Source organism: Mixophyes fleayi, chromosome 1, assembly GCF_038048845.1.
Source record: "Mixophyes fleayi isolate aMixFle1 chromosome 1, aMixFle1.hap1, whole genome shotgun sequence".
NCBI classification, from domain to species: Eukaryota; Metazoa; Chordata; class Amphibia; order Anura; family Limnodynastidae; genus Mixophyes; species Mixophyes fleayi.
This window is the reverse complement of record NC_134402.1, coordinates 400622190-400634563: the sequence shown is the minus strand read 5'-3', so window position 1 is coordinate 400634563 and position 12374 is coordinate 400622190. Positions and strand designations below refer to the sequence as shown.

Here is a 12374-nt window from a genome sequence, read left to right as displayed (position 1 = left end):
ATAGCTGGCTTATCATGCAAACAGATGGATGTATTCCAGTCACTGCGAATTACAACTGAATATTCAAAGGTTACAGAAATTTTTTTTAACATTCTCTCAGTCTTAAAAGTTACATGTCCCAAGTTACATTACCGGCACATTTTGGGTCTTCCATCCTCTGTCTGATTTGGGACGTCAGGCTTTGAATGAGAGAGTAAACTTTGTCACAGGTTTTAACGGGATTCTTTATAATCTGCATTGATTTAATCTGAGAAATGCTTCCAGTGGGAGTTAGCTATGGAAGATGGAACAAAAATAGAATTTTATTACAGCACAAACAAAACTACAATTTGATACACTTATAAAAGAAACAATGAACTTAATCAAGTTTGTGCATTTTTTTTTGTTATATTTACTATAATGGACAATAATGACAACGCTTAGCTGCAATTTCACAGAACAAGTTTGTTAACATGAGCTATATTTTTACATAACAATTTAACACTTTAAATGAAAAAAAAAATGGATTTCAAACATGAAGTCATTACAAATAAAAGTCAAAAAACGTGGCATGACTACTTCTTGGAGACATCCTATTCCTTGTATTGTGCAACGACACAAAGTTTTAGAATCATGCACATGGGTGCGTGGGCTAAGATGGCAGAGTCTACATTAGTCCGTTGGAGCTAGTCAGATTGAGGGCATATCTTTAGAAGTGTGGATTAGCATTTCTGAAATGAGATATAAGGGGTATAGAGGGAGCATTTAAAAAGGGGCTACTTTTTGCCCGAAAAAGGATTAATAGATAATTCTCCACTATGAGGTCTTACGAGCTCCCATAATTCACTTAAACCATAAATGAGGGTGTACCAAGCAGTATTTCAGGTGAAAAAAATGTTTAAATTAATAGGAGGTTGGTATTGAAGTAGACTGGACTTTAAATTGACTTTTACAAACAGGCAAAAACTAGGTACAAATGTGGTTTGCCCCAAAAATGTATACAAGAGAAACAAAGTAAAAGAAATGTCAGAAGCTGCTCAGAAAAGTAGACAAATGTATGATTACAATACCCATATAAAGCTAAAGTTAGTTTTATCACCTTGAAAGCAATTAGCTATAGCTAAAGTTAGCCGAATTAACACTAAAAAAAATCACTGCAACCCCTTTGGACTAGGCTCTTTCCTTCTCCCATTGCAGATTTATGATTTAAGACTACTACTGCATTGGCCATATACCAAGGAGTGTTCTGTAAACCCCTTGGCATCGATTGGTGGATGGCTGGCAGTATTCATCATCATCATCATCATTTATTTATCTAGCGCCAACATATTCCGTAGAGCTTTACAATTGGGGACAAACATAATAAACTAATAAACAAACTGGGTAAAACAGACAAAGAGGTGAGAAGGCCCTGCTCGCATGCGTACAATCTATGGGATTGTATTGACTAGTCTAGTATTTATGACCGCTTCCACCAAAAGTAGGGAACGGCAAGTACCTGCCTTGCTTCCACAGATTTAAGCTCTGCATAGTATAAGGATCACTAAAATGTTCCCTGTATTGTATACGAGTCAATAGCATGCTTTTTGTATCGTATAGTGGACTCTAGAATGATTCTTGTATTTGTATATGGGGTCACTAGAATGCGGTGTCTGTTAAATACTGGTCAGATGGGGCTCTATTGTATTGGATTTAACCTTCTAAAATAAAAAATAGATTTTGCCGGTTGTGTAAAACCATGGCCACAATAGAGAAAACAAGCACACAACACACATTTTTGATAATGCCCTGGGCCCAATATTAGTCGTTACTGCTGGATACATATTGTATGCACAATGATAAAATGGGATGTTTTTGGGGAAAATAATAATAACAACAACAACAATAATAATAATAATAAGTACAACACTTTTTTTTTTTTTTTTTTTTAAATCAAGGATGAACCTTTACAATAAACCCTACTGGTATGCCCAAAGTACACCAGTCTGACACTGGCTGCTAGAAGACAGGCAGTATTAACCTTGATAGCACCAGACCACTCCTTTCACTGCCGATCTCTTAGTATCTGTAGTTAGCCCTTGTGCTGGGAGTGTGGTTAGATTAGTTAGGAGTAATAAGTACATCTTTGAAAGGACTGCCATCAGAATTAAGTCTGCTTTATATACTATTCACTGGAAAGGGTTCGGCTTTGTATGCTAGCCACTAGCGAGAACTTTATAATCACCAACATGTTGGGTAGGACAGAAAATGACTTTAGCAGGGTGAAGGAGTCCCCTAGATTTCTGTGACGTGTTTATGTGGGCAAACTGCCTGTAAACCAGATTATAGGGAATACTGCAGCGGGCACACTGGGATAAAACACTGCCTCTGCTACTCGGAGGATTGGAAAGAAAAAAGGTAAAGAAAAAAATATTGTGTCAATGCAGGATCGCTTCAAATGAAACCAGCACAATTCCACATGGAAGATTTTGTATTAAAAATCAATAAAATGACTTGGTAATACAATATTTTCCTCTCCGAGTTTCACGGTTACCTTCTCAAAGTCATCAGCACTAAAGTCACGGTCCCTCTGAAGTATCTCATGGAGTCTTGCCTTAACGCGATGCTGACAGCTACTTAGCGAGTCACTGTCGCTGTCCAACAGGCCATTCATATTGGCACTCTTCACCATCTGAACAAGGATTGGGGTCAGTTCTCCTTCCAGGGCCAGCAAGCCCTAAGAATGAGAATTGAAGCATTACAAACAGTAGTGTCATCTGTTTTAATGATCCTATGTTGATACCCTGCATAAACAGAGACCGGACATTCTTTAATCTGTTGCACAAACAGTACACATGCAAATTTACATCAATGTAAGCAATAAGTTAATTTAAACATAAATCTAATTCCATCCAATTAGCTTACTCCACAAAAAAAGAAAAATTAGAATTGCTCTTAAACTAAAAGGAAAAACATAAAATTTGAAAGAAAGAAATAAAATAAAAAAATAGTACTTTAGCAAAAGCTGCAGCTGTCATCTGGACTCTGCCTTCATCTGATGCATAGATTTTAAGGTCATGTCGATAAGTACTATGTAACCTAAGCAGGCCACACCCTGGAAACCCAGCATAGTCTCCTAGAAAACATACAATATGTAGTTAAATACATGATTTATAATAGGTTTATGTGTGTTTTTAGAAAGGCTGAACATTTTTGAGGGATACTGGATATTTTTGGGTACAATTAAACCATATTAATGTGTTTTTACTTAAAAATAAATGTAATAGATGGCTCAGACATTGGCTTAATCAATGTAAGATGATAGATTGTGCCGATAACAGAGCAAGAATCGGATCATTGCTCCTGATGCAGACATCTCCACAGTTCTAACATAAAAGTTGTGATGTCCACTGCAGCGTCCCTGGTGTGGTAGATACTTGCATACAAGCTGCCTCCAGATCCTGGTAACACGGAATCTAGTAATTTTAGTGGCAGTGCATAGCTGATCTCAAAACTCCTCTACACTGCTATTGGGCACCCACCACACAGGGAATTCATGGTATCATATGGTTACCCCCATACATCCCACTTTGCATTAACCGCACTGCATTAATTTCAAGCAAATGTGTGTAGGTGATGGGAGGGCAGGAACCAAATCACTCTTTTCCTGCTGCTTCATGGAACCCTTATACCCATGATCATTCAGATTAAACAACGAGGGCTCGCCACTGAAGCATTTGACTGCCATAAACAGGCCAAAAAACAAACAAAAAGTTGCAGAGCCACTAGGCCACAGGAAGTTTACTCTGGACATTCAGCAAATGGTTATCTTCTGCATATTTGCCATTCATTAAAACTAAATATTATCTAACTTACGCTGAGCTTGCATATATTACCTTGTCCTCCAGGATACATGCACCGAAATGCCCTTCCAAGCTCCTCTGCTTGAATACGGCCTGCAGGGGTCAATTCTCCTCCCCACTTTAGGACTAAAAGCAATGATGGTTCTTCTCTTCGACAGTCTGAAATATAAAGCAATGGATTTGTACATACGGGCATTTTTTTTTATATATATATATACAAGTTGAAACGTTGATTTTACTGATCCAGCATTGCATTGTGTCCTAGAACGCTCTTCAGCCTATTTATGGAGTACACAGGACAGACAGGGTTAACACGTTAATGTGCCTTTAGTACAGAGATATATTTATTACTTTTTGCTGTAGTTCAAGTCCAGGTAGTTCACATTTGAGATTAGTGTTATTTGGCAGTACATCGATTTTTTTTTAAATAATATAAAAAGAAGCAGAAACAAATGCATTAGCCAGCCCTCTAAATATGCTGCAGATGGAGGGAGCCATCTTGACTGTATCAGGATATATTGCAGTCATGCATAACTATGCAGTCAGTGACACCACCAGCTAGTATTAATTCCCATCTAGTGTATTTCAGCATGGACATTATATTAATTTAACTCTATGTAACGTGTGGCTTTCTAATGGCCCTCCTATAAACACTATTACAGGACCCTTGGCTATCCTTGTCCTATCTTCTACATCTTCCACATGTATTTGCACTATCCCAGATCTCCATAGAGAAGAAGTTGAGGAAGGCGCTAGATTCCTGAATAAATAATGTAGATACCACAAGCAAAGTGAACATTAGATTAAAAAGATACCTTAATCTCCCTGCTAAGCACAAAATTTATTTTGATCACTTGCCAGCAAAGTCCGGAACTATCATCATCATTCATTTATATAGCGCCAACATTTTCCGTAGCATTATAAAGCCAATTGTAAGGAGGCACTCGTTGCATTTCCCCAAGTCACTTACCATGATAATAAAAAATAAAAAAAAACACCAATTAACAATAAATTATAAAGACACTAGACCAGTGGTTCCCAAACTTTTGCAGTTCGCGGCACCCTTACGAGTCTCCAAATTTTTTCAAGGCACCCCTCTGAAATAATTATTGAGCAGTCCTGTTTTAGACGTAGTTGGGTCAAAAAATTGTAATAAGTATATAGGTCAGGACAGAAATACTTATTTAGTTGTATGCAAAAATGCCCCCTCTGCATCCAGACACTCTGCCCTTAGGCACTCTGCATCCAGACACACTGCCCTCTCTCACGCTGTCCCCCCTCCTCTGCTCTGTCACGCTGTCCCCCCTCCTCTGCTCTGTCACGCTGTTCCCCCTCCTTTGCCCTCTCACATGCTATCCCCTCCTCTGCCCTCTCACGCTGTCCCCCCCTCCTCTGCCCCTCTGTCCCCCTCTCCCCTGCCCCTCTGTCCCCCCCCTCCTCTGCTCAGCTGTCACCATCCTCTGCCCCGCTGTCCCCCTCCTCTGCCCCGCTGTCCCCCTCCTCTGCCATCTCTCCTCCTCCTCCTCTGCCATCTCTCCTCCTCCTCCTCTGCCATCTCTCCTCCTCCTCCTCCGCCATCTCTCCTCCTCCTCCTCCTCCGCCATCTCTCCTCCTCCTCCTCCTCTGCCATCTCTCCTCCTCCTCCTCCTCTGCCATCTCTCCTCCTCCTGCCATCTCTCCTCCTCCTCCTCCTCTGCCATCTCTCCTCCTCCTCCTCCTCTGCCATCTCTCCTCCTCCTCCTCTGCCATCTCTCCTCCTCCTCCTCCTCTGCCATCTCTCCTCCTCCTCCTCCTCTGCCATCTCTCCTCCTCCTCCGCCATCTGTCACCATCCTCTGCCATCTGTCACCATCCTCTGCCATCTGTCACTATCCTCTGCCATCTGTCACTATCCTCTGCCATCTGTCACTATCCTCTGCCATCTATCACCATCCTCTGCTCTCCTCCTCTGCCACGATCCCTCTCACTCTGCTCGGCACCAGCCATAAAAAAAAAAAACCAAAAAAAAAACCACAGAAACTTACCAATCCGTCGGGCGCCGGGACCCAGCAGCCTCCTCTCTCCCAGCAGCTTGTTACTGACGTTGATATTCAGTGACAGCTGCGGGAGACAGGAGGCTGCTGGGTCCCGGCGCCCGACGGATTGGTAAGTTTCTGTGTTTTGTTTTTATGGCTGGCCCGCGGCACCCCAGTGACAGCGCCGCGGCACCCCTGGGAACCGCCGCACTAGACATTCAAATGAATATTTTATTTACTGTGCCTAGTAACAAAGTTAATCACATGCAAGGCATCGTTATAAGTGCTCATCTACAGGCTATGAGCAAATTTAGTGTCTCCAATTTGCCTGCTCTGTCATTTACAACCAGGGAATGCCCTAAATGGGGCAAGATGACGGTCCTTGCAGTGCTCCACTACCTACAGTTTTATTGTGTAGGGATTATAATATTTAGTTACATCTAACAAGGACTTTGGAACAATAAAAAGGGGAGTATGTGGCAATTTTAAGCAAAGTACATTAAAAGGCATGTACATAAAAACAACAGTTGCAACTGTGTATATGGTATCAAGTAAAAAAAGTACATGTATATGCATATTTATCATTCCCCAATGCAACCTAATGAGACATTGAGGTGTATCTTTTGCCAGAACTGGATATGCAATTATGACACCAGCAGCAATATTGAGGCAATGCTGATTAGCAGTTTGCGAATTCATTCATTAGTGTTTCTGCTGATATGCCAAGTTGCTCCATCTATTTGGATTTCTTATTTGTCATTTCCACTCCACTACTGCAAGAAAGAAAATTCCCATTGCATTTATAAAGTAGTAAACAACGGGTGTGGGGGTGTTGGTATATAAATACATTTTGTATGGAAAATGCAACTCAATTTGAGTTTATAAGACTTCATTATATTATCCACGAATAGGGTAATAAGACTTTCACATTTATAAATAACGCTTTTAAGCCGCATCTCTACGCCATCGTTGGGCTTAAATATATGCAGTTGTGAGTCAGATGCAGAAATATTGCTGTGTTTTGAATTGGACCCAATAAGGCATGAAATATTCACCCTTCTCTTTAAAGCACATGGCAATCAATATACAGTGAAAATCTGGTATTGTACATCATCATCACCATTTATTTATATAGTGCCACTGATTCCATAGCGCTGTACAGAGAACTCATTCACATCAGTCCCTGCCCCATTGGCGCTTACATTCTAAATTCCCTAACATACACTTCATTTAAACCTCTAGCTATTTAGTACAGGCCAGTTTTCTATTAGCTACAAAAAATGATATGGCCAGTGTACTAAAGGGCAAATTAAGCCACTTTGGGCACCAATATATAGCGACAACTATGTACTACTAAGCTAATATGCCTAAAGTAAATGGTGTGCTTATACTCAACTAAATGTGTCCAGCCTGCGCTCTATGCTATTTTGAAGGACGGCCAGAGAATCCTTAAGCACTATTTTGCTTCTCTTTGGGGGCAGTGTAATGGCAGAAATACTAGTTTCAGTTGGGTGGCTTCATAATTAGATACACTGCTAGTGAGGTCACCATAAGAGCCGCTTTGCAGTGCTTTAGCATTCCATCGTTTTGACATATATCAGCACACAAAAGCAGAGGGATGCTATAGCGGTTTGGGACTTACAGTGCAGGAGTGCTATTTACATTGTACTTTCTATGTAAGTGATACGACAGCATAAGACTGAACAGTGTATTTTAAATTAATTATAATTTATTTTGAATTTTGTGAGTCAAATTATTTTAACTTTAGGAGCTCATGCGGTACCTTCTTCTTCACTAGACGTCTTAGGGCACCCGTGTGGTAGATATGTAAGTTGAACTTTACGATTAATTCCAGAAAAGTGTCCATACCTAAAATATAAACAATCATTTGGTAAATAACCAAGGGGAAAAATAAATAAATATATATATTAAAGAAGTAACTATGCTTTCAGAAGGAGGGGTTGTGCTTTAGGTGGTAGGAACACACAAAAACCACCCCCAGCAAAACAAAAGCAAAACTCAGGCATATGCAAAAGGGAAATTAATTTGTGATAGAAGTCTGAGGCGATGTATCTTCACTGATAGAGGTGTGCAGAAAGATCAGCAATGTTTGGGTACCATAGTACGCGGAAAAGAGTATAGCCGGACAATACTGTCATGTTTGGCGGCACATTGTGGGGAATTGAATTCTCCCCCCACCCCATGGAGCTCAAACCATTTAGACTTGTATTATGAATATAGTAAATTGGTTAGTGGATAAAGTGAATCAAGAGGAAATCTGGTGGAAAAATGTTCACAACCTGTGGCGATCTAAAGGCTGCCCATCACTGATTATAAGGCAACCAAGATAATTACAGGGTCATGATTAATACAGAAATATTGTACTTTGCTTAAGTGCAAAGAAAAAGTGACATTTTAACCATCTGTACTTACATCTCTAATACGGTTTTAAGCTGCTCAAGTTTCGCTTTACTTTCCTCAATTTCAGAATCATTGTTTTGTCCAAGCTCAACAAGAAGTTGTCTCGCAATGTCCAGTACTTCCTATTCAATGTAAGATAGACAAAGTCTTACGGTCAGGCTAGATGACCAATTATTTTGTTTTATCTGTCATCCATGTTGCAAGAAAAAAAAAAAAAAGTACCGTATATATAAAGTTGTCCCCCACCCCAACCCCAGATTAGGCACTTTCGAGATTAGGATTCAAAACACCCACTTGCCTGTAGCTGCTTTGGTTTTTTCAGCTTTAATTTTCCAGTCTTGTAACCATGACATTTTTCAAAAAGGTCAAAGAACCTTGAAATAGGGAAATACATTTAAGTATAGAAGTTACCAGACACAAGTAGAAAGCACATATGCAATAAAACACATTTAATTAAGATTAGCTCAAAACACAAAATAGGTTATTAGTATTTCTTTATTTGTAGCACATTTTGAACAAATGTTTGTAACGTAACACAAGGCAATGATTATTGGTGCTAAAAGACAGCTATAACCTTAAAAAAAAATTATGGGTTCAATGAAAGGATAGAAAATGCTGCAACACTTTTTAGAGTTCAGATATAACAACACTTCCTGAGTAAACAGTAATCCTAACTCCACCCCAATGACCACAAGACACTTATGTCTCTATAAAGCTACAATGCAGACTCTCAGAGCACAACCCACTCAAACAGCAGAACTCCAAGCACCAGTAAATGTAGGTGACTGCAAATACTGCATCCAATTACCTTGCTATAAGGCAAACAGGCTTATTTTTAAATGTCTTATTCACAAAAAGTTTTGGATACTTTCTCATCTGTATTACCAACCCATGCAGAGAAAAAGCAAACAAACTTTAAACCGGCAGCAAACAAATTATAGCAAATTAATCCTGCAGACACTTAGGAGGTAAATGTATCAAGCTGCCATTTTCCAGCGGGTTTAAAAAAAGGAGATGTTGCCTATGGCAACCAATTAGATTCAAGTCCTCATTTATTTAGTACATTCTACAAAATGACAGCTAGAATCTGACTGGTTGCTATAGGCAACATCTCTACTTTTTCAAACCGGTGGGAAACTCAAAGCCTTGATACATTTACCCCTTAGTGTAAAAACACTGATTAACGCAAGTGATTGAAGTTTTTACCTTTGATGTCTTACTTCCATTTTCATCTTTTGCTTTGGTGTCCGATCGCCATGTCTTATTACTGCAATCACACATCGGAGCTCCATCCTTAAAAGAAAAGAAGAGGAGGAGTGAGCAGCAGCTTTACTAAGTATTTGGTTGGGACCATGATTACCTTGGGAATCACCAGTGCCATGTTCCCTCGCTCATATTTCCTATAGATTATTCTTCATACGTGAGGTGACAAAACAAAAAAACTTGAAGGAGACCAGTAGGAAATGATGGAGGTAAAAGGTAAAAGCTATGAAAATCGTGGTGGGTTTATTTCCCCATAGACAGTGTTCCAAATCTGTAATATATGCGTGTACAGGTGATCTATTGCTCTACAAATAGTAATGCCTCTCATGCTGCTTACACATAGGCAGAATTGTATGTCCGAATAAAGGCTGTACTGTCTGATCATGGTGACCCAGTGAGAAGCAAACTGACTGTTGGGCGCACGCGGCTTTTTAAATTAAACAATAAAAACATTTTTTTTTCTGCAAGATTAATAAAAAAAATAATAGAAGTATAATTTTACAGCCCTGCATCCCCTTCCTGCACACAGACACATCTGTTTCTATCATTTATAATAAATCGTGATTTTTACAGTATGATTAACGGGAGACTTATTTCATTACTTGCTTACATTGTTCCCGATGTTGTAGGTACTATAGGTATATCTTCTGCTTCTAGGGGTATTGACCAGGGGATGTGAAACTGAGGCGCAAGCTCACGCATGACGATATTTCTGAAATAGAAAAGCCAAGAGTAGTATGATTAACAACATATACATAATTCCCTACAATTTTACAATAAGACTATATAAGCCAGAATCAGTCTATGCTAAAAAAAAAAGACAAAAACAAAAACACACATCTAGTTGAATGTCCTCTTCTATGAAAAATTACTGACATTGGGGAGGGATAACCACCAAGAGAGAGTTAAGAGGTACTGAAAAGAAAAGCATTAAACAAATGTTAATACAAGGCAACAGAGTCTGTATTTTAAAATAAATTAAAAACAAGGGAAAAAAGTTTAAAGGATTACATTTAATTGCACAATTTCCGCAAGAATTAAAAAATATATATAAATATGATGGATCATGATACTGCATTTCCAGTATGGCAGATGCAGAAATAAATAAATACAGTCTTACCCAAGGATCTTTGCACAATCATCATAATACTTCATAGAATTCTTCACAAAGCTGAATCCATTAACATCACAGACATACGACTGGCCATTCGCACGCAGCAAATCAAAACCACATACAGTTTGCTGTCAAGAAAAAGAAACCCCCATTGTAAGTCACATGTTTATATCAGACAAATTAACGGACAGAACAGAGTGTAGATTTAACCTAGAGGAGCATCACTAAGCTCTAATAAGAGACTTAGATGGCTTTTAAAGTGCTGCTACAGAGATAACATGCAGCACCCACCACAGTCAACTTTGGGAAGAGGTGAAGCCAATGCTGGGAGCCCCACAGTGTGAACCTTGGGGGACTGGTGGTATTCAGGCTGCTGCAACTGTATTCTTCACTTGGGGATTGGAGAGCGGCTGTGCAGGGCCAATTAGTACTGGAGGGACACTAAGGAGTGCAGTGCACTGCCAGAAGTCATTAGTGTCCCAGAGCGCAAAGCACCACAGCCAGGTTCAAAGAGCTCTGTCTTTGATCACTGCAGGGCTGCTTTCCCAAGATCTGGGTCCTACTCTCACAGACCATATATTTGGTTTGGAGGTGGTAAAAGTCTTCAGGGTCCAATATCCTGGAAGTAGTTTGGGCAACAGATTTAAAGATGGAGTATAATGCTAATTTAAGAGCATGGGTCCAGAGATAAGGAAATCAGCCACGACTGGCGAAAGGGACAGGAGACCGGATTACTTCCTTCCAACACATGTGTGTATAGCTGTATATAATGGGTAACAATGATCTATGAAAAGGTAATAACATCTTCTAGCTTCAAGTGGGTATTACATGTAAGAGCTCTCAAGAGCTATATCGGAGCAGTAAACCTCTCCGTTACTAAAGGTCCTGTGAATCACCAAAACAGGACATCCTCCAGCTCTGCATGTTTTATAACCAGCTAGTCCTTAAGTAGACAATGGATTAATGAATTCATGGCAACCACACATGTATTTTGCATGGTTTAAAAAAAAAAAAAAAAGTACATTATTGAAAAGTTTGCATTTTCTGAAGTACTTTAGGTTCATTTGAATTGAGAGAGGCATTGGTAATTGTGGGTTTATGTAGCAGTTACTTGCCCAGATCAGTGTATAAAGAGACTTGTCCAACATGCTGCAACTTTAATGAATTTTTGGCACAAACATGACGCAGTCACATTTACACAGTACAACCAATCACCTTAAAGGCGAGGCACACTTTCCAGGCTATTAGTTTCTCTCTGGCGTTTAAGATGACAGGATACCGAACTTCTTTCCCTTCACTGTCTCTCTCTACTTTGCCATCCAGAGCAGGAGATTTCCGAGCTTCAGCATGGGCATAGTCTGGTCCCACAGTGTACACCTTTATTACACAGAAACAAAGCAGTAAGTAGGAGCGACAGCTTATATGTACAGTGTAGACCTTACCATCATGAGGAGCTTCATTCAGAACCAGATCTTCTGGCTGAGAAAGCTAAAGCTCAGTAGAGACTGAAATAATAATCATACTATCAATGGTCTTATTTTAGAGATGATGGAATTTTTTTTTTGGGTGAAAGAGCAGAACTTAAAATACCTTGACATCTGTGCCGTCAGTGGGCATAAACTCCTCATAAATATATGCACCAGTCTTCCTCACACTGCTTTCAGGTGAATATACACTGCTACGACTGCCAATCTAAAAAAAGAAAAAGAAAAAGAAAAAAGAAAAAAAAACACATGAGGGA

At 39.6% G+C, this 12374-nt stretch overlaps 1 protein-coding gene across 1 annotated transcript in view; it reads right to left on the bottom strand.

Moving 5' to 3' along the window:
* Positions 1 to 12374, bottom strand: part of PPIP5K2 (diphosphoinositol pentakisphosphate kinase 2) — a 61382-nt gene that overhangs the window by 28928 nt on the left and 20080 nt on the right. Inside the window, 12 exon segments of the mRNA XM_075181421.1 lie at positions 133 to 274; positions 2513 to 2695; positions 2973 to 3094; positions 3855 to 3980; positions 7619 to 7704; positions 8269 to 8374; positions 8551 to 8630; positions 9463 to 9549; positions 10130 to 10231; positions 10640 to 10761; positions 11849 to 12010; positions 12224 to 12325. Of these exon segments, the coding sequence (XP_075037522.1) occupies positions 133 to 274; positions 2513 to 2695; positions 2973 to 3094; positions 3855 to 3980; positions 7619 to 7704; positions 8269 to 8374; positions 8551 to 8630; positions 9463 to 9549; positions 10130 to 10231; positions 10640 to 10761; positions 11849 to 12010; positions 12224 to 12325 (1420 nt within the window).